The sequence below is a fragment of the Danio aesculapii genome, chromosome 19, assembly GCF_903798145.1.
Source record: "Danio aesculapii chromosome 19, fDanAes4.1, whole genome shotgun sequence".
NCBI lineage: Eukaryota > Metazoa > Chordata > Actinopteri > Cypriniformes > Danionidae > Danio > Danio aesculapii.
In genome coordinates, this window is record NC_079453.1 from 45,515,977 (window position 1) to 45,538,987 (window position 23,011).

At 33.8% G+C, this 23,011-nt stretch overlaps 1 protein-coding gene across 1 annotated transcript in view; it reads left to right on the plus strand.

Moving 5' to 3' along the window:
- The window catches only part of sdc3 (syndecan 3), a 99,124-nt gene extending 86,190 nt beyond the window's left edge, over positions 1–12,934 (plus strand). The window contains exons 4-5 of the mRNA XM_056480332.1: positions 216–447; positions 4,689–12,934. Of these exons, the coding sequence (XP_056336307.1) occupies positions 216–447; positions 4,689–4,855 (399 nt within the window). The 3' untranslated portion in view covers positions 4,856–12,934. The remainder of the gene's footprint in view (positions 1–215; positions 448–4,688) is intronic.
- The last annotated feature ends 10,077 nt before the right edge of the window (positions 12,935–23,011 follow it).

Sequence of the window (23,011 nt, forward strand, 5' to 3'; positions counted from 1 at the left end):
TGATCCTGTAACATGAGACGCATTCTGGGGACACTTGAGACCTATAATACATCTCATAAAAAAGCATAATAAGACCCTTTTAAAAGCCAGAACTTCTAGAGAAAGTTTGTCAGCAGTTTTTGCTCCTCTTCCCTGGAAATGCTTTCTTCAGCTACACATGATCTATTGTGCAATTGTGAAGGGTTATCATTTTTTTTCTCCCCTTCCTCATTTAGACGCAAGTGCCAGATGAAACTGTAAATAATGAAGTCGCAGGACCGGGTCCAAGTGGAGATTTCGAAATCCGCGAGAATGAGGTCCGCCAGGGCAATGATCTGGGGCGAGGCCGAGCGGTGCCCGGTGTGCCAGGAGAGCCAGATCTGACCGGAAACACAGTAGATGCTGCTGGAAGTTCAGCCGCACAGCTTCCACAGAAGAACATTCTGGAGAGGAAGGAGGTTTTGATAGGTGAGCCATGCCTGACACATTCAGAAAATACACACCGTCTTCATTTTTTAATTTCTGTCCATGAACCTGTCTGTCTGTCTGTCTGTCTGTCTGTCTGTCTGTCTGTCTGTCTGTCTGTCTGTCTGTCTGAGTTTTACTCAATAATTTGATTTGTGTAAAAGTATAACCCGCTAAGGATTTACTCAAGTTTATATTCAAGTAGAAAGTACTTGTATGTTCATTTATTTTGGTAGTTTTAAAAAATTTTATATAAAAAAATTACCAAAACATGCATTTATTATTATTATTATTATTATTATTATTAATATTATCATTATTTTATTATTTTTTTATCGCATGACATAAAATAACCAGTGTCAACATAGTGATTAGCACAGGTTAACATAGTGTTAACACTAATAATATATTGTTAAGACATTAAATGTAAATATTCCAATAAATAAAAATGGATATGGATACATTTATTGTTATTATTATTATTATTTTATTTATTTGTTTATTTATTTTACAGCATCACAAAATAATAACATCGTTATTAACACAGGATAACGTAGTGTTAACACTAAATAGTGTTTAAACATTAAATGTAAATATTCCAATAAATAAAAAAATTTATAACATTATTGTTGTTGTTATTATTATTTTTGTTGTTGTTGTTTATTATTATTATTATTATTATTAATAATATTAATAAAATTCCATTTTTTGTAGGATTGGTATCATCATTTGGCTTTACTGTCACTTTACAGTTGAAGTCAGAATTATTAGCCCCCCTGAATTATTAGCCCTCCTGTTTATTTTTTTTCCCCAATTTCTGTTTAACGGAGAGAAGATTTCTTCAACACATTTCTAAACATAATAGTTTTAATAACTCATTTCTAATAACTGATTTATTTTATCTTTGCCATGATGACAGTAAATAATATTTGACTAGATATTTGTCAAGACACTTCTATACAGTGACATTTAAAGGCTTAACTAGGTTAATTAGGTTAATTAGGCAGGTTAGGGTAATTAGGCAAGTTATTGTATAATGATGGTTTCTTCTGTAGACTATCGAAAATATATAGCTTAAAGGGGCTAATAATATTGACCTTAAGATGGCCAATTTTAGCTAAAATAAAACAAAAAAGACTTTCTCCAGAAGAAAAAATATTATCAGACATACTGTGAAAATGTCCTTACTCTGTTAAACATCACTTGGGAAATATTTAGAAAAGAAAAAACATTAAAAGGGGGCTAATAATTTTGACTTCCTTGCTGAATTAAAATTCTTAAAATACCAAATTCTTAAAAAAAACATTTGAACAATGGTGTAAATATTGCTCAAAACAGTATATTATAAAAGGATATTTCACAAACATCTTTAGTTATTAGCAGTTAGCAATCTTATTAACCGCAGTGTTTTGTTTAAAATGAAACAGTTCCAAATTGATTTATGCAAATTTAGATTATTGGGTTTACTGTGTCTTTAAGAACAGCCTGATGAGTTTAAATGTGTATAAATGTGAATTTTACAATAAATAAAAATAATGGATATTATTAAAATTCCATATTTTTGTAGGTTTCATAATGTCTGTTAATATAATGTCTTCTTCTTCTTCTTCTTCTTCATTATTGTTATTATTATTATTATTACACAAATAGTACATACCACAAATATCTTAAGTTATAAAGCTGTTAGCAATGTTATTATCCAAAGTGTTTTGTTTGAAATAATAGTTTTAGATTATTGCAGATTTAGATTATTGTGTGTACTGTGTCTTTAAGAACAGCCTGGCCTGTCTGATGTGCAGCCAGAGCCTCCAGTGGAGTTTATTTTAGCTCTCAGTGGAGAACACTCCTTCACCTTCTCTTCTGTGTTTGTTTATCTTCCTCTCCGTCTGTCCTCTTCTTTCTCTCCGTCATCTGATATGCTGTCTCTTTCTCCCTCAGCCATTCTGATTGGAGGACTGTTTGCCTTTGTATTTGCAGACTTCCTGGTCATAGGTAAAATACGTAGGAGTCGCAGGCTAGAGCGTCAAATTAGTCTGATTTTTAGCCCCTACTTTTCACATTTTACAGTTGATCTTTAGTTTAGAGAGGCCTAAACTCTCCCCGCCTTCATTTAAATGTGTTTTGTCTTTGTCTTTTTTGTTGTTGGTTTGCTTTTTATCATGCAGCTTGAAACATGAAATTGTTGTTGTCTTTTTACTGGTAATGCATTACTTGGCATCACTGATTGATGATATAAAATTTACATAATAAAGTGGGTTCACTGTCAATTTTATTTATTTTTAATGTGTTAAAATATAAAATTTAATATTCCAATAAATAAAAAGGAATATAATAATAATAATAATAATAATAATAATAATAATAATAATAATAATAATAATAATAATAATAATAATTATTATTATTATTATTATTAAAATTTCATGTTTTATTTTATGTTGTAGGTTGTGTATCTGTTAATATATAAACAGTAAATGCTTTTACTATTAATAATAATAATAATAACAATAACAATAATAATAATAATAATAATAATAATAATAATAATAATAATAATAATAATAATAGTTTAATAAAGTAGTTTTCTATTCATATAATAATATAAAAAAAATAATAAACCGTAGATCATAAATAATAAAGTGCAGGGATCAGTGCCAATTTCATTTATTTTTAATGTATTTAATCTTTAAATGTTTTCGTTACAATAAAATAATAAATAAAACTAATGAATATATTAATATTATAATTATTAAAATTTCATGTTTAATTTTTTTGTAGGTTTGGAATCATCTGTCAATATAATAAATAAACAGTAAATATAATTTATTATTATTATTATTATTAATAATAATAAAAAAATAAGTAATTAATCAGTTTAGTTAAAATATCCTAATTATATTATATATAAAAATAATGAAAAAAATTATCATAGATCGTAAATAATAATGCTCAGATCAGTGTCAATTTTATTGACGTATTTAATTAAATTAATTTAATTAAATGTATTCGTTACAGTGAAATAAAAAATAAAAGTAATAGATATCATCATCATTATTATTAATATTATTATTATTATTATTAATAAAAATAAGTAATTAATCGGTTTTGTTAAAAATACTAATTATATTATATATAATAATATAAAAATTATCATAAACCATAGATCATAAATAATAACGTGCAGGGATCAGTGTCAATTTTATACATTTTTAATGTATTTAGTCTTTAAATGTATACATTACAATAAAATAATAAATAAAATTAATAGAAATATTATTATTAATATTATTATTATTAATTAATTTCATGATCTTTTTTATTTTGTAGGTTTGGAATTGTCTTTTAATATAATATATAAACAGTAAATATAATTTATTATTATTATTATTATTATTAATATTATTATTATTATTAATAAAAATAAGTAATTAATCAGATTTGTTACAATATCCTAATTATATCATTTATAATAATAATAATAATGCAAAAAAACAATCATAGATCATAAATAATAAAGTGCAGAGATCAGTGTCAATTTTATTTATTTTTAATGTATTTAATCTTTAAATGTTTTCATTACAATAAAATAAAAAATAAAATTAATGGATATAATATTATTATTATCATTATTATTATTTATATTTTACTTTTATTACATAAAATTTGATGTATTGTCTGTTAATATATAAACAGTAAATATATTATTATTATTATTATTATTATTTGAAATAAGTAATGAATCAGTTTTGTTAAAATATTCTAATCATATTATATATAATAATAATAATAATAATATATATACATTTATAAACCATAGATCATAAATAATAAAGTGGGATTGATGTCAATTTTATGTATTTTAATGTATTTTATCATTCAATTGATTAATCACAATAAAATAATAAATAAAAATAATGGATATTATTATTATTATTATTATTAGCATTATCATTATCATTATTATTAAAAGGTAAGTTTAGTTTTATTGGTTGGAACTCATCTGTTAATACAATATATTAATATTATTCTTAAAAAATAGAGAAGCAGTTTTGTAAAAAAATAAATAAATACCATAAATTAACCCCAAAAGAAATTTCTGTGAGCTTGATTAAAATATAATTTAGTATCTCTTAAACTCCTGTGTCATTGATCCAGCGATAACGCTTGCAGATTTATGGATGCCAGAAGAGCACATAATTTCTGAAGTGCTCATAAATAATCAATGTCTGTTGTTGTTTCTCCAGCGGTGATCGTCGGAGGTGTAGTCGGCGCGCTCTTCGCCGCGTTCCTGGTAATGTTACTCGTCTACCGGATGAAAAAGAAAGACGAAGGCAGCTACACGTTGGAGGAGCCCAAACAAGCCACCGTCACCTACCAGAAACCAGACAAGCAAGAGGAGTTCTACGCCTAAAACTCCACATATTCATCGTCCTGCATCTCTCCGACCTCGTCCCGTCTCTATCTGACCCGTTTTTTTTAATCTCACACCTTTTCCTTTGATCCTTCCCTCGTTTCCCTCATGAGAGTGCCTCTCATTCCACAGACTCTGAACTTTCTTTTCCAAAAAACAAAAAAAGGAGAAAAAGATTAATGTAGAAACATAGAATTGTTTGTGGGTGGGGCTTGAGGTTGGGGGTGGGGCCAAAGGGGGACGTGGCAAACATGAGGGCGGGGCTTGAGTGTACACATACACAGAGAAGAAACTTTTTTAAGACATGTTATTATTGATATGTTTAGAATCGTTGACCTGGATTTTTTTTTGTTTGTTTCTTTCTTTGGGGGTTTTGTAAAGACAGATGTGCACAATATTACTCTCAAATTTAACATGGGAGATAGATGGAAGCATGAAAAAAAGACATTTGGGGTCATGGAGGGATTGTGCAAGTCAGAAAGAAGAGTTGCATGGCAGAAGTAGAGGAGAAATCTGAAGTCTATACTCGAAATGCTCTTCTGTCACCAAGGTCACGTTGTGTGGTGCCTTCCATTTCCCTGGTGCTAGAAACGCAGAGCGAGTATGTGTGTGTGTGTGTGTGTTTGCAATCGTACGACCCCAGCCTAGACACACACATACACACATACACAACCTGACTCCCTCTGCTGACGAAAGCATGACATTACTGTCCGAACAGGGAGCCCGAAACACGTACACACACAGCACATTAAAAACACTGAGCGTCCGCTGTGAGGGAGCGCATGCATAGAATCAGAGGACTAGCCTCTCCTCTGCTCTGTATAAAGACTTTAGTAATCATTAGTAATAATCAATAATATATCAGCAGCTCTGAAAGAAAGGAAAGCGGCGATCATAATATTCGTAGTGAAGGATATTATTATCTATTTAGCTGTGCAGTAAGGTTTTATCGGTGTAAATATCAACACAACTTTTGTTTTGGTCATGCTTTTAATCATGATATCGTAGTTCAAATTAAAACACATGCTATTGAAAAAATTCACATGGATGATTTTATATTTTAACCCCGGGAGGAATACTGACACCTTTGCTCGGTGGTTTAGTAGTTCTTGGTTTTGTTTTGAAGCACAAACGTTGGACATTTAGTTTGGAAGTTTCGCATACATGCCACACAAACTGCCCTGATGGACGGTCATGCTCGAGGTGGATGGTGTAGGAAAGTGTTGATGAGGATCTTGTGTGTTTTATGGGGGGGGGGGGGGTTGGGTTATTAGTGCTGTGGGTGACATATAAATGATAATTCAGTCAGCATTTACTCATCTTGGTGGTGCTTTAATGTCTTTCTTTTTGGGGTCTCCAGAAAAAGAAATTGTTAATTATGTTTTGCTCGCATTCATGTGTAGTTGTGTTAATTATTACGCTCTAAAAAACGCTGGTTTGTCTTAATCCAATGTTGGGTCAAATATCAACGAATTCAACATTGGGTTAATATTATAATTAAATTTAAATAACAATTTTTTTAACCCAACACACTCAAAAAAAAAAAAAACTTGCTGCTTTTTCAAACTATTTATCTAAAATAAGTTGAAAAAACACAATTCTTAAGGTTATTTTGGAGATAACTGAAATGCTTTGTTCAATTGATTCAAAACAATTAAGTTAACCTAATCCGTGTTGGGACAACATGAAAAAACTGTGTGGAACCCAATATCTTTTACAGTGTTGGGTCAAATATGAATCAACTGCACTTTAAAAATGCTGGGTTCCACACAATTCCTTCATGTTGTCCCAACACAAATCGATTAAGTTAACTTAATTGGTTTTACAAATTTAAGTGGATTGAACATAAGATAAAGTAAATTAAGCCAAAAATCCTTAAGAATTGTGTTGTTTTAACTAATTTTAAGTAGTTTGAACAAGCAGCAAACGTCATTTTTTTTTAATGTTGTTAATTACGTTCTGCTTGCATTTATTCATGTATTCATGCTGGGTGGTCTTAATCCAATGTTGGGTCAAATATCAACAAATCAAACATTAGGTTAATTTTATAATTAAATTTAAATGACACTATTTAACCCAACACACACAAAAAACAACAGCTCTTGTTGCTTTTTAATTTAAAATAAGTTGAAACAACACAGTTCTTAAGCTTTTTTAAAAACAACTTAATTGTTTTATGTTCAATCCACTTACATTTGTAAAAATTAAAGTTAACTTAATCGATTTGTGTTGAGACAATATGAAGGAATTGTGTTTAACCCAGCATTTTTTACAGTGCAGTTGGGTTTGTTCATATTTGACCCAACACTGTAAAAAATGCTGGCCTCCATACAGTTCCTTATTGAGGAATTTGTGCGTTTTCTGGGGAGCTACTGGAGTTTTCTGAATGCACAGAGAATAATGAGAAAGTCAAGATTGTTTTTATTTTCCACCAAATCAAATTAAAGACCTCCAAAACACTTATAATATACAACACATCCCATTGAACTATGTCTATGATTTATTGGTTTAAGCCAGGCATGTCCAGGCTCGGTCCTGGAGGGCCGGTGTCCTGCAAAGTTTAGTTCCAACCCCAATTGGACACACCTGGGCTAGCTAATCAAGCACTTACTAGTCTTTCCAGAAACATCCGTGCAGGTGTGTTGAGGCAAGTTGGAGCTAAAATCTGCAGGACACTGGCCCTCCAGGACAGAGTTTGGACACCCCTGGTTTAAGCAAACCTTAAAGGGATAGTTCAGCCAAAAATGAAAATTTACTCACTATTTGAGTTGAAGAAAGCTAAAAACCATCATTGACTTCCACAGTAGAAAAACAAATTGAAGTCATTGGTTGCAGGTTTCCAGTTTTCTTTAAAATATCTCCTCACATTGGGTTTAACAGAAAAAAGAAAGTCAAACAGGTTTGTAACAAGTAACGGGTGAGTAAATGATGACCGTAATTTTATTTCTGGGTGAACTGTCCCTTTAAGACTATCATTTTCTGAGTTTGTCAGATTCAAATGTGGTGCTACTAGAGTTTTTTGAATGCACAGAGAATAATGAGAAAGTCAAGATTGTTTTTATTTCCCACCAAAACAAATTAAAGACCTCCAAAACACTTATAATATACAACACATCCCATTGGCCATTCCTAGGATACTTTTTCATTGGTTTAAGCAAACCATAAAGGGATAGTTCACCCAAAAATAAAAATGTACTCCCTATTGAGTAAATGATGACCGTATTTTCATTTCTAGGTGAACTGTGCCTTTAAGACACTCATTTTCTGAGTTTGTCAGATTAAACTGTTGTGCTAGAGTTGCTCAGAGAATAATGAGAAGGCAAGATTGATGTTTTGTTTCTCAAATTAAAGACCTCCAAAACACTTATAACATACAACATGTCCCGTTAGACCATTTCTAGGAGACTTTTTCATTGGTTTAAGCCAGTGTTTCCCAACCCTGTTCCTGGAGGCACACCAACAGTACATATTTTGGATGTCTCCGTTATCTGACCTATTAACTTCAGGTTTTGGAGTCTCTTCTGATGTTATGATAAGATGATTCAGGTGTGTTTGATTAGGGAGAGGTTGAAAATGTGGACTGCTGGTGTGCCTTCAGGAACAGGGTTGGGAAACACTGGTTTAAGCAAACCCTAAAGACATAGTTCAACAAAAAATGAAAATTTATTCACAATTTAAATTGAACGGATATTTTGAAGAAAGCCGAAAACCTTCATTGACTTCCACAATAGAAACACAAATACTATGGAAGTCAATGATTATCGGTTTCCAGCTTTCTTCAAAACATCCTCTATTGTGTTCAACAGAAGAAAGAAACTCAAACATGTTTGGAATATGTAAATGTTAAGAAAAAGACAACAGTATATTAATTTTTGGGTGAACTGTCCATTTAAGATGCTATTATATGAATGAGCATAAAAAAATCTCCTCTTCAGGTCCCAAAAAGAAAGAAAGGCATTAAAACAAAGCCACAATGAATAAATGATGACTTAAAAATGTCATTTTGGGTTCAACGATCACTGCTCCGGGAGGGAAAATAACACATCTAACATAAAGATATCCAAGCTGAAAGCCTTTAAACAAGAGCGATAAGGAATTATCATTTTATTTCCTCTGTTATCATTCTTACGCCAGGATACATTAGAGTCAGAAAAAACAAACGTCTAGAAATGCATGAATTAGCAATAACAAGCGATCAACAACAGACTCTGTGGTTGACATGCTCCGAATGTATGTGACATGTCGTGTGGTGTGACGTCAGTGTTATTCGCAGCTGTAAAATGACATTACTCGTCTTGAACACATATCATTTTAATAAATATCTGTGCTATAGTGAATATCCGGGATGGTAGTGCTCAGTATCAGCCACCCCCTCTCCCAAAAATTCCTTTTTTATATCCACAGTAATGAAGAATTAAACCCAAATGCATTTATAAACACAGTCGCTGAGGGTAAAGCTGCCATAACACTGAAAACCTGACATCCAATAACGCTTCCTGTTATATCACAGATCCTGCGTCCAGAATGCATGATGATTCATTTTTTGTGTGTGTGTGTGTGGAAAAATCGACACTCAAGCATATCGGAGGTAGTGTGAGCACATTCAAGACACACTGCAATCGTACAGGGTGCACTGTTAAATAATATCTGTTAATTAATAGCTTCTGTATTTGGTGATTCACAAGTGTTTACTGTTTATTTATGGTTGTGAATTGCATTATGGGACTTTGATCTCTGCTCGGTCGACTTTTAATGTTGAAATTCAACTCAAAACGGCTTTTGTTGACACTTTAGTGGTTTGAGATAATACATAAGAAACAATATATAGTGAAATACGTCTGTAGAATAACAGAAAATGTACTGGCAGCTTATTACCAGGTATTTGTACCATAATATACAACACCAACCCAGACGATATATCACTTCAAACTGTTAAAAATATCAATAAAAGCTTTTGGCGGAAAGATCAAGGTCCCATAATGCAATTCATAAGCATAAATAACTAAGTGAACCACAAAATACAGCAAATGATCAATTTACAGATATTTATTTTACAGTGTGTTTGTACTTCAGTCTAAGATTGTAACGTCACACCTGTAGATATATTGAATATTGTACTATATCCTGACAGTGTGCGAGATCTCCTGCGTATGTGTGAATTTGGGCTTGTTTTAAATCATTTGCAAGTGTGTCTCACTCCCCAATTGTTCTTCCATTTTTTTGTTGGGGAGGGGCTTTGTATGTACATACATACATACATACTTGTCTCTCCCTGCACTTAAAATTGCTATATTTGACACTGACAATTGCACAAACACACCAAACATGTTACTTTGTATATCACAGCCTCGGCCTTATAAATGGGACCTTGAGGGATTTCTGACCCGTCACAGCACACCTTTGATTAAATTACTATAGTAAGAGCCAGTCTCCTGGACATGGGGGTAAATTTTCAAACCGATAATCGGTTTGCCTGATATGTTTTTTAACCGATATTTATTTGGTTATCTATTGTTTGGTGGAAAATTACACAAATTAGATGTCTTAAAAAGAGAGAGAGAATGATTGTCATCACTTTATAGGATGTTCACATGGTAAACTTGTAAATGTATGCATAACTAATACATTTTTTACATTAAACAGTGAGAAATAAAGCATTTTTAGCCTTTTTTTAATGCTAGTGGTCTTTAAATAACTAACCATAACAAACAATAATAGACAAAATGCAGTTTGATGCGTTTATAAATTGTAGTTTATCTTAAATCTTAAAACAACAAAGTTATAAAATTGCAGATATTTAAAATAATTTAAAATTAAATAAAAAAAATTATAATTATAATTTTTTTTGACTAAAAAAGGCAATAATTGTCATTTAAAAATAAAAGAATAAAATAAAGATTAAAGTTGAATAAAAGATAATTACATAAAAGAAAATTTAAGATAAATTGATATTTTTTTTGGTCATAATTTATTTGTTAAAATTAAAACCGATATCAAAACAGTTGCACTAAGGAAATTATAACATCTAAATATATCGCATGTTTTGCTTAATTATTCTGACTGAGAAAATCAAAAATAAGTTTCATTTTCAATTGATCACAAAACAAGCAACTACATAAAGCTAATAATAATGCGAGAAAAAAGGCAGGTCACTTTATTTCAAATTATAATGCATATGTTTTTATGATAATGTTGTCAAACAATTATAGCATAATGCTATACGTCCAAGGGGTCGGGTCGGGTTTAGTCATTCATTCATTCATTTTCATCTGCTTTTCCGGGGCTGAGTCGTGTGGCAGCACGAGAACCCCAGACTTCCCTCTCCCCAGATATTTCCTCCATCTTCTCCGGGGGAATCCTGAGGTGTTCCCAGGCCAGCCGAGAGACCTAATCCTTCCAGCATGTCCTGGGTCTTGCCCGAGGTCTCCTCCCGGTGGGACATGCCTGGAACACCTCCCTAGGTAGGCGTCCAGGAGGCATTCGAAACAGATGCCCGAGCCACCTCAGCTGACTTCTCTCGATGTGAAGGAGTAGCAGCTCTACTCTGAGCTCCTCCCGGGTGTCAGAGCTCCTCACCCTACCTATAAGGGTGCCACCTTGCGTAGGAAACTCATTTCGGCCTCTTGTATCCAAGATCTTGTCCTTTCGGTCATGACCCAAAGCTCATGACCATAGGTGAGAGTAAGAACGTAAATTGACCGGTAAATTGAGAGCTTTGCCTTTCGGCTCAGATCCTTCTTTAGTACAACGGATTGATACATTGACTGCATTACTGCTGCCGTTGCACCAATCTGCCTGTTAATCTCACGTTCCAACCTTCGACCACCACCCGTTCGCTACCACCACGTCAAGTGATTTACAAAAATCGGATACATATTTAAACCATTAGTATTGCCATATTGTATCCATAACCTACTCATAATAAAAACAGTACACTCTCAGAAATAAAGGAACAGGAGCTGTCACTGGGGCCGTACCTTTTCAAAAGATACATATTTGTACCTGAAGGGTCCATAATGGTACCTCAAAGGTACTTTTTAGGTTTATTTGGGCACTAAAATTCACCTTTGAGGTACCACTGTGGACACTTTGGGTACAAATATGTATCTTTCGAAAAGGTACTGCCTCAGTGACAGCTCCTGTTCCTTTATTTCTGAGAGTAGTTTATAGTTACAGCCTTTTGATTTATTTTTTCTTGACTGTATTGTGACCCTTGGGGTGATTACATTACATTAGGGACACAGCAGTCGCGTCAGATGCTGCAGATTGATTTTATGGCACCAGGTTAAACTTTCTGGCACATTTACAGCACTCAAGGTTTCTATATTTATCACAAGATATTGGAGTCACGAGTCACTTGCATTGTTATTTTGGGGGTCGCGGGTTGAAAAGGAATTTGGGAACCCCTGTTCTAAGAGACTGGCTCTAATGACAGATATTCACCTCAGCAGTCATTAGTATGCAATTGGATCTTGAATAACATTACTGAAACACATACGTGCTAAACATATAGTTGCAAGCCTACAATTAGTATGTGAAATTCAGGTATTAAGACGTGATGATTGTTTAACACTTTTTTTGTAAGAAAATAAGAATAATCCGTTTGGTGCTGGAGGTCTAATGTTCTGATCAAGATGATGTTCACCGCTTTCACCCTGCAATCTAATCTTATGAGCAACACTTTCACATGTCCTTGTAAATCCACACCTCCCAAGAAACAAAGCAAAACATGCACCCGTCCATTCGGGACGTCTGGAGGTCACAGTGTGTGTTAATGTTATGGACGTCAGTGGAACTTTTGAGTTTGCGTCGCTGTCTTTTCTACTCATCCTACCTGTAACCGGTCACTCTTTTTATTCATAGCCAAATAAGAGGCGGGGCTTCCTGTGTCTGTGTGCCAATCACAGACCTGCGCGGTCCTGGTCTGATGGTCGCCCGGCGTGGTTTTATACATGCACATTTTTTTAAAGAACTTTTTTCTTTTGGTTTGTTTTTCCTCATTGGTTGATTTGTGTATAAAGAGGCAAAAAGTTCTGTCACTAATATGCCACTCTATTCTAAATAAAACCTGATTGGTTATCTCTGTAGCCGCTGTCATTTCATTGGTTAACTTGGCTGGTGTTCTTGCTATACACTTTATAGTAAAATAAGGGCAGCTGTGGTTGCCAGTAAAAAAACATATGCTGGTAAAAATTAGTCAAGTAAAAATTAAAGTAATGAAATAAATGTTACTTATTAACAGATGTAACAAAACTGTATAGAAATAATAGGGAAAAACCTAAAAGAAGCATTGTGTCAACATAATATCAATAAAAAGCATAAAAAGCAAAGTGTCATGAAGGGAATATTAAATTTATGGTTATTCACCGTATATATAACAAGGAAACTGTCTGTTAACCAGGTTATGGATTTTTTTTTACACTATGGGGCTTTTGTTGTAACACTTTTAAATTAAAAGATTTGAAAAAAAGATTTGTAGCTCTTAATGAAATTAGATTGCATTAGTACAATTTTAGTGCATTAGAAATGTAAATAAATAAAATAAAACAACAACAAAAAACAAAACAAAAACAATGATTGATAATTTTAAAACCTAGAACCTTTTAAAAAGTAATTTCCAGAATCTACTTTAAAGGGCAGTAAGCCATTTTTGTTCATTTAACTAATCTTGAACTACAACTGATATAATAATAGTAATAATGCTGAACTACAATGTTAAAAAACTGAAATTTATTTTATTACAAGTTTCCTTTAGTTGAACTAAAACAAAAAAATCTTCCAGAAACACATTTAAATTAAATTTTAAATTGTTAAAAACTCGAGACACTAAAATAAAAGATTTTAGATTTCTAGACACCCATAGTTCTACAGTTTTATCTTTTAAACAAATCCCTTGTAATAAAAAACTCTCAGAAAGCAAACTATATGTGCTCCAGAATTAAAGTCCTTTCTGTAAAATGACAGAAAACACATGCATTAATACCACATTTGAATTTAGTAGGATTTAGTTGTTGCTGTTGTTAGTTTTCTTATATATATTTGAAGTCTGAATTATTAGCCCCCCTGTTTATTTTTTCCCCCAATTTCTGTTTAACGGAGAGAAGATTTGTTCACATAAACATTCTAATAATTGCTTTATTTTATCTTTGCCATGACAATAACTAGGTTAATTGGGTTAACTAGGCAGGTTAGGGTAATTAGGCAAATTATTGTATAATGATGGTTTGTTCTGTAGACAAAAATATAACTTAAAGGGGCTATTAATATTGACCTTAAAATGGGTTTTAAAAAATTAAAAACTGCTTTTATTCTAGCCGAAATAAAACAAATAAGACTTTCTCTAGAAGAAAAAATATTATCAGACATACTGTGAAAATTTCCTTGCTCTGTTAAACATCATTTAGGAAATATTAAAAAAAGAAAAAAAAATTAAAAGGGGGGCTAATAATTCTGACTTTAACTGTATATTTAAAGAAGATAAAATATATATTTTTAAATAGCCTAACATACGATGCAGCCAATATAAGGAACGTAATTTCTCTGTATGTTTTTTTATTTATTTTAATAAAAAAAAAACGTGAAAATATAACAATTCTACCACAGATCAAGATGCAGGCCTTTTCTTTAAATGTTACTGGAATGCAACAACAGCAGCAGCTTTGAACTTGACGGAACCGCGCATGCATGTGGCGTGGCGTCACGTGGTGTAACCTGATCCGCATCTGCAGGTTATCAATCAATACTCCAGCCAGAGTTTGCGCTTCACTCAAGCTCAGACAGTTTTCAAGTAATTTATCTAGTTTACAGAAAGAGACATTTACCCTGGGCAGCATCATGGCCGAAGATGGCTTGTGTGCCGGTGATTACGGTGGGTCATTTGATGTAAATTAGCTGATTGATTCATTGTTTTTGGCAACGATAATTGTCTAATTGGACTCGTTTCCAAACGGATGGTTTGATACTCAGGGCGGATTCTCTAATTAGGGATAAGTACACACGTGGAGAAAGTGTCACGTTAAATACATCACCTTTATGTAATGTTTGTTGATGATAAATATCTGACAGCAACATTTGAATCGTTTGCCAAACACATACACGCGTGTTTCTGTAGTGCTAAGAGAGATTTCTGAAGTAATATTCAAAACTAGAAAGGTGGAAATGTGATTTTGAGGCATTTGTTGAGAAGTTACAGGGGTATCACATCGAAAAATGCACATTTTGTAGTCATATATTTGCCTTGTGTAGTTTTAAACATCCATGGCCTTGCTTTGTGGAGCAAAAAAGACATTTGAGAATGTTTAGGTGTTGTTTCTGCATTTATGCCCATTCTTTGAATGAAGGACTCCATTTAAACCGGTTTGGAACAACATGAGCAGTGGTGGAAAGAGTACTGAAAAATCATACTCAAGTAAAAGTACCATTACATACCCAAAAATGTAGTGTAAGTAGAGTAAAAGTATCTGTTGTAAATATTACTCAAAGTATAAGTAAAAATTAGCCCTTTTAAAAGTACTCAAGAGTAGTGAGTATTACGCTGTAAAAGGTTGATTGGTCAATTTGTGCATGTGTGTGAAAACATAACATTTTATAGTGCATTTAGTGATTATTTAGGGTCATTTGGTGATTTCAGTCATCATACAGTAGACCATCTTGTCATCAGTACAGTCTCCCGATCATTGCATGTAACAATTTTGTGTCTTGAGGTTGTTCTGTATAATGAGATATTCTATGTGCGATTTGATTGGATTGCAATCACAGAACTAGTACTCCTACTTCTTCTCTGCTTGCCAATCAACATGGACAAGAAATATAATAAAGTAGTGCATACAGGGGTGAAGTGGACATTTTAAATCACCTGTTTCTAAATGGTCTGTCTCAAAAAGTGAGGGAGATGCATTCCCCCCGTCCCCCCCGGTTGCTACGCCCCTGAGTGCACGCAGGTTGAAGGAAAGTAGTGGAGTAAAAGTACCGATACAGCACTGAAAATGTACTCAAGGGAAAGTAAAAGTTAAAACTACTAAGTAAATTACAATTCCTGAGAAAAACTGCTCAATTACAGTAATTTGAGTATTTGTAATTGATTACTTCACACCGCTGCATATGAGTGGATAAATGTCAATCAGTTTTGTGTAACACTTTAAGGAGGCTTTATTTAGAAATGTACGTGTTGAACACTTTTGTTTTTATTGCAAGCGTATTGTATTCAGCTTACATGAAACATGAGAAATGAGGCCTTCCCCATCTTCCTAGGTTTTCTGTAAAAGCGTTCAGACTGATTTTCTCTGGACTGTTTTTGGGGAAAACTGGGTATAATATTCAGGATAGGAATAAAACGACTAGCTAAACATTTTAAATAGCAATGACAAAACATTAACTAAAAGCACAGGTATCAACCTCAGTTCCTGGAGGGCTGCAGCTCTGCACAGTTTATTTCCAACCCTAATCAGTGGTGTACAGTAACAAATTACAAATACTTAGATTACTTGAGTAGTTTTTCTCAGAAATTCTAACTTGCTAAGTAGTTTTAAAAATGTGTACTTTTACTCTCGCTTGAGTACATTTTTAGTGCAGTATCTGTACTTTTACTCCACTACTTCAACCTGCAGTCACTAATTTATTTTTTCGTGTCTATCGGGATTAGAAAAATCAGTCCTGTGATTCCTGTCCAATCAGATCACACACAGAAAGCATCATAATGAACTACCTCAAGAAATGGGGCGATTTATAATTGCAGCAAACTGTTTGGAAGCATTAAAAGTCCAAGTAGATGTGCAAAATCTTTACACGCATTGACCCAGAGACTGTTTAGATGCATGTCACTGATGAGAAGATGACGGATGTTTACTGTATGATGACCGAAATGGCCTTAAACACCCAGCAGACACAAGATGCCAACATGATGACAGATTGACATTGTACCACAACATCATGGGGATGTTGCTTTTTGTTTGGAAATGAAAATCAGGTTGACATCAGAACTCAACGTCAGGCCGACATCAATGTCCAACATCCAACCTAAAATCAACCAAATATCAACGTCAAGTAATGATGTTACAGTTTGACGTTGTGTGGACCACTATGATGTCTATCAAATGCTGGATTTTGGTTGCCATACCTGACGAATAAATGTAAGTATTTGACGTCAATCTGGCGTTGGTTTAAGATGTTCTTTTTTTTACTCATACTTTGAGTAATATTTACAACAGATACTTTTACTTTACTTGCACTACATTTTTGGGCAAGTAATAGTACTTTTACCTAAGTATGATTTTTCAGTAGTCTACACCACTGACCCTAATTAAACACACCTGATCAAACTATTTGAGTGCTTTAGACTTGTTTAATACCTACAGATAGGTGTGTCGAAGCAAGGCTGAAACTAAACTCTGCAGAGTTGCGGCCCTCAAGGAATTGAGTTTGACACCCCTGACTGAAAGGGATAGTTCACCCCAAAATGAAAATTTACTCACTGAGGTGGATTTAAACTTTTTTTTTTTAATGTTAAACAGTTTCTTTTTTCTGATGAACACACAAGAAGATATTCTGAGACATGTTTGAAACTAACCAGCAGCCATAGTAGGCGTCCATCAGCCTACTAGACGTCCATAGTAGGACAAACAAATACAATTGAAGTCAATTCCTCCTAGTTTTCTACATTTTTCAAAATATCTTCTATTGTGTTCAGTAGAAGAAAGACAAAGGAGATGATATAATTTTTCTATATTGGTTTATTTAGCTTATTTCTTGAATGGTATTGAATCTAGACATGTTTTTCTTTAAATGTTAGACAGTTTCTTTTTTTTAATGAACGCACAAGAAGATATTCTGAGAAATACCATGGAAGTCTATTCCTCTCTGTTCCAAAATATCTTCATTTGTGTTCATCAGAAGAAAGACAAACAGGTTTGGAACGGGTGGAGAGGATATCAGTGATGATTATGGGTGAACTATTCTCACTATTCTCTTTTCACTGAATTCTTTTTCTTTCTTTTTTTTACTTAGTTTTTATAGGTTTTTTAGGAACATATAACCAGTGGGAACAAACAAACAAACAAAAAAATAATAATACATATATACATGTAAACATATGTACATATATACGCAAATGCATCCATTCCACACATGTATATCTATATACATACATGTGTAAAAATATATAAATTAACCTCATCAAAATAAATAAATAAAATAAGTGTAAAATATAGGGCGACGCAGTGGTGCAGTAGGTAGTGCTGTCGCCTCACAGCAAGAAAGGTCGCTGGTTCGAGCCTCGGCTGGGTCAGTTGGCGTTTCTGTGTGGAGTTTGCATGTTCTCCCTGCATTCGTGTTGGTTTTCTCCGGGTGCTCCGGTTTCCCCCACAGTCCAAACACATGCGGTTCAGGTGAATTGGGACATGTGGTTCAGGTCCATAGTGTATGAGTGTGAGTGAGTGTGTATGGATGTTTTCTAGAGATAGGTTGCGGCTGGAAGGGCATCCGCTGCGTAAAACATGTGCTGGATAAGTTGGCGGTTTATTCTGCTGTGGCGACCGCTGATTAATAAAGGGACTAAGCCGAAAAGAAAATGAATGAATGAATGAATGAATGAGTGTAAAATACAATAAAAGGTTGCCAAACATATTCTCACAATGATGCATAACCTCTAGAATTATGTAAATGTTCAATTATGGATAATTATATTGTCATTGTGGAGAAAGCCAGCCATTTACTCCATTTCTTTTCAAAGATCTCTAATTGTAATCAAAGTGCATGTGTTATTTTTTTTCCATTTCCTCAACCACTTCCTCAAACATTCATCTTTAGTTGGTCTTCTTTATACAATTTCCGGGTTATAGCTTTTTTACTTGTTGCCAAAAATATCTTAAATAGATATCTAACCTCTTTTTCAAGTTTAATAGAAATATCTCCTAGATAAAGTACTTTAAATGGTCTATGAATATGAAGATCAATAATATCATTGATGGCGGATGTGCACAGCTTCCCAAAAGCTGTTTATTCTTGAGCACTGCCAGAATACATGCGCATGGTGTGCCTCTTTTACCTCACAGTTCCTCCAACAAGGATGAGTGGTCCCCTATTGTAATGATTTAATTTTTGGTGTAATTAAAAATCTAATTAAGTTTTTCCAACAAAACTCACGCCACATTCTTGAGCTTGTTGAGGTGTGTGGGACAGCACATATTTTAACCCATTGGTCTTGATTCCGAATAATCCCTACTTTCTTTTCCAATTTTAATTGTATATAGTCTGTAAAGAGTTCTCTAGAATTACTTATTGCTCTATATTGTATGTCTGAATGAAAATCTGAACAAGCTGATTGTTCCAATCCTCATCCTGTATTTCTTTCATATAATAGTCCCGCAACTGTAAATATCTAAATAGATCCTGGTTTAGATGACCAAACTTATCTTTTAAAGTTTGGAAACGTTCCATTCTGCCATCTTTTATAATTGTACAAAATGAAGAGATTCCTAAATATACCCATTGTTTAATGAAGATACAATTCTTGTCATATTTCCAGATGGCCCGTGTCCCATGTGTGAGGAGGATGAGCAGAGAGGATACTGCAGATACAGACACAGCGAGCAAGAAAAATACACAGAAAAACACAGTCAAGTAGAAAAAGATGAGCTCAAGAGAGACGCTCAGATGGAGAACTGTACAGAAGCTCAAAACCCAGAAGAAGAGAATAAAGAAGATGAAAACAAACTTGAACCAAATGAGAAGAGCACTGAAGATCAAAACAAGATAGCAGATACTGTTGAAACAAGTGAAAAAAGTACCAAAGATAAACAGGAATGTCTTGTAGATTTAAAAGATGATCAGAAAAACACAGTAAACGATGATGATGATGATGATGATGATAAATATAATGACTTGCTGGTTCCTCCTCTAGAAGATGACTGCATTTTGCAGATGGGCCCCGACTGTACCATAGACCTGGTGATGGTGTATGACCAGTCGGTAGAGAGATGCATGAATGACGACCTTTTGTTATGCCATCCCAAATCTTCAGATCTCCCCCAGCAGCCCCTGATAAAATCCCCACCCAGACCACTGTCAATCACATTACCGCCTCAAAATCCCACAATGCTCCCCTTTCAGCCTCAAGCTCTGCTTCAGCCGCAGGTCCCACCACAGGCCCCGCTGGAGGCCCCGTGCTTAGGCAAACGGCCCTATGGAACAAGGTTATTATAATTTTACCTTTTAAAAATGTAATTTTGATACTAATTTTACATTTGCTGTTAATTTGAGTTTGGTTTTAGTTTGTATTGGTTAATGTTTTCGTCTCATTTAGTTTAGTTTTTTATTTTGTGAACACTTTTCTATTCAGTTTTTATATGTTTAGTTTTAGCAATTCTAGTTTATCAAAGTTAACAGAACATGTCCAGTGTCCTGAAGCAAGGTTTAGTGTTTGTACAGCTTACATTTGTGCAAAGATCTCTCTTTTAAATGAGTATTTTCTATAGGATCCTTTACAATAGTTTATTTGTGTATATACATTATATTAGTCAGTACCAAAGACAAAACTAAAACAAATTTAACAAAACAACTTAAGATCGCAGTCCAAAAATTAGTACACCCAAATTCATTCATTCATTTTCTTTTCGGCTTAGTTCCGTTATTAATCTGGGGTCGCCACAGCAGAATGAACCGCCAACATATCCAGCATATGTTTTACGCAGCGGATGCTCTTCCAGCTGCAACCCATCACTGGGAAAACCCAAATTCATATTTTGGGGAAAATAATAAAATAAAATTTTAATAATCAGAAAAAATCAATAAAAAGTTACTTTGTAGATTGTATTTTTTGCAATAACTCATTTAAATTTAAATGCATTATCTTTCTACTCCTAAGGTGTTAGGAGACCAAACATTTATTATTATATTAATGGATAAAACTGTTTAGCAAAATAGTTTTGTTTAAATGCATTATAATATATTGTCTTTATTCAATGACAATAGGATCAAATATGAATTTTTAAAAGGGTGTGTGCTCATTTATACTGAGCCCTGTATGTAGTTAGACATGGCTGGTTTACATTTTAAAAAACAGAAATGTGCGCACATCAAAAAAATCTTGAAGGCAGGTGCTCGATCAAAAATAAACACAGTAGCAAAAAATCAAAAGAATATCTGCACACTGCCACAATAGGAATGAAACGACTAGCTAAACTTTTCAAATAGCAATAACAAAACATTAACTTTATTAGTTATAAACCTCAGTTCCTGGAGGGCTGCAGCTCTGCGCAGTTTACTTCCAACCGTAATTAAACACCTGATCAAACTATTTGAGCTCTTTAAGTTTGTTTGATACCTACAGATAGGTGTGATGAAGCAAGGCTGAAACTAAACTGCAGAGCTGCGGTACTCCATGAATTGAGTTTGACACCCCTGACTGAAAGGGATAGTTCACTCACTGAAAAGAAAATTTACTCACTGAGGTGGATCTAACCTTTTTTTTTATGTTCAACAGTTTCTTTTTTCTGATGAACACACAAGAAGATATTCTGAGACATGTTTGAAACTAACTAGCAGCCATTGACATCCATAGTAGGAAAAACAAATGCCATGGAAGTCAATTCCTCCCAGTTTCCAACATTTTTCAAAAATAAGGACGTGTGCTCATTTATACTGAGCACTGTATGTAGTTAGACTTCTCTAGTTTACATTTTATTGCAGATTGTTCTGCAATTATAACACTTGTTCTGCTTATATACAAAAGATGCTTTTATGTATAACCTTGCGCTTGACTGGTGTGTTTGTCTGTACAAACACATCCACAGGTGCACTGTAAAATTACTCAATATTGTAAGGTAAGGCATCGACCAAGTGCAGTACTTGGGTTAAAAGTAAGTCAACTCAAAAAAGCTCTGCAGCAAGTTGCCTTATAATTTTGAGTTGAGTCAACTTTTTTTTTTGCAGTGTGTTTCTTTAAACAGCCACAGGTCAGATTTTACACCACAAAATGAGTGCTTATTAATACTAGAATCAATTATTGTTTAATTATAATGTTATTTCAGTTCCTTTTCAGTCACTGTTTTTAGTTTCATGTTTTAGATTTTCATTTATTGTGAATATTTAATTTGATAACAGTTAACCCTTGTGTGCGGTTGAGGATGTTTTCATCCACTCTGGGCTGGCTTTGATTCTTATTTCGGCCACACCTTTCTCTGTGTTCTCAAATGGAATGATTTTTGGTGACAGATCTCATTTTGACACGTATTATGGGAAAATGCTTTAAAAATTTTCAAAAAGTCAGCAATACACTTTGGGCAAATTGACTACCCTTTCATTATGTTGATGGCTGTTTTTGCCCCATTGACTTTCATAATAATGACATTTTTTGATTGCAAAGCCATGACAACATATAATCATACATTCTTATTGTTGCTTCCCTGTTCGGAAGAGGTAAAATTTGGGATTTTTACTGTTGATTATCAGTTGCAGCACAAAAAAAGCACAAAGTTTCAATTTGAATCATTTTGGCTCAAGACTTCCGGTTTGCTTGGTGTAGCAAACTGATATTTTCTTATTATATTATTCTACTTTGTCTGTATTGTCATGCAAAGACTTGTTTGTAGAGCAAGTAGTTTGACCGTTTTCTGCCGTTTATTATTCCTAGTCATTTCTTCCATAGGCGACTGAATCAGAAGTTCTAAAACAATCGCAAAAACGCGCACACTTCCGCATTGAAGAATAAGGTCAATAGAGTATAGTATGTGTGTGTGTGAGAGAGAGAGACCTTTGTGCACTTACCTTGACATGTCTGAGAAAATCAAACTAAGCACCTGAGCTCTCAGAACATAGTTAACATAGTACTTGTATTTATGCACACACACTATAACCTGCTGTTTTGACCAATAGTTTTATTCCTAATGTACCTTGCTCTGAAAGCAGCCCTGCAGTGGATCCTCAAGCCCTGGTGTCCACGAGGCCGCTGGAGGTGACACTGCAGCAGGTTTACACCACTCGCCGATACACACGATTCTCCAGCCGAGCAGCTCCACTAATGCCTCTGAGCACCATCAGCGGAGAAACCAGCTCTCAGGCTTTATCCTCCATCTGCACTGATGCTCCTCTGATGCCTCCCAAGAAGAAAACACGCACCTTCTACAGCACAGGTGAGAGGAAGACCTTATTAGTTCATCTAAA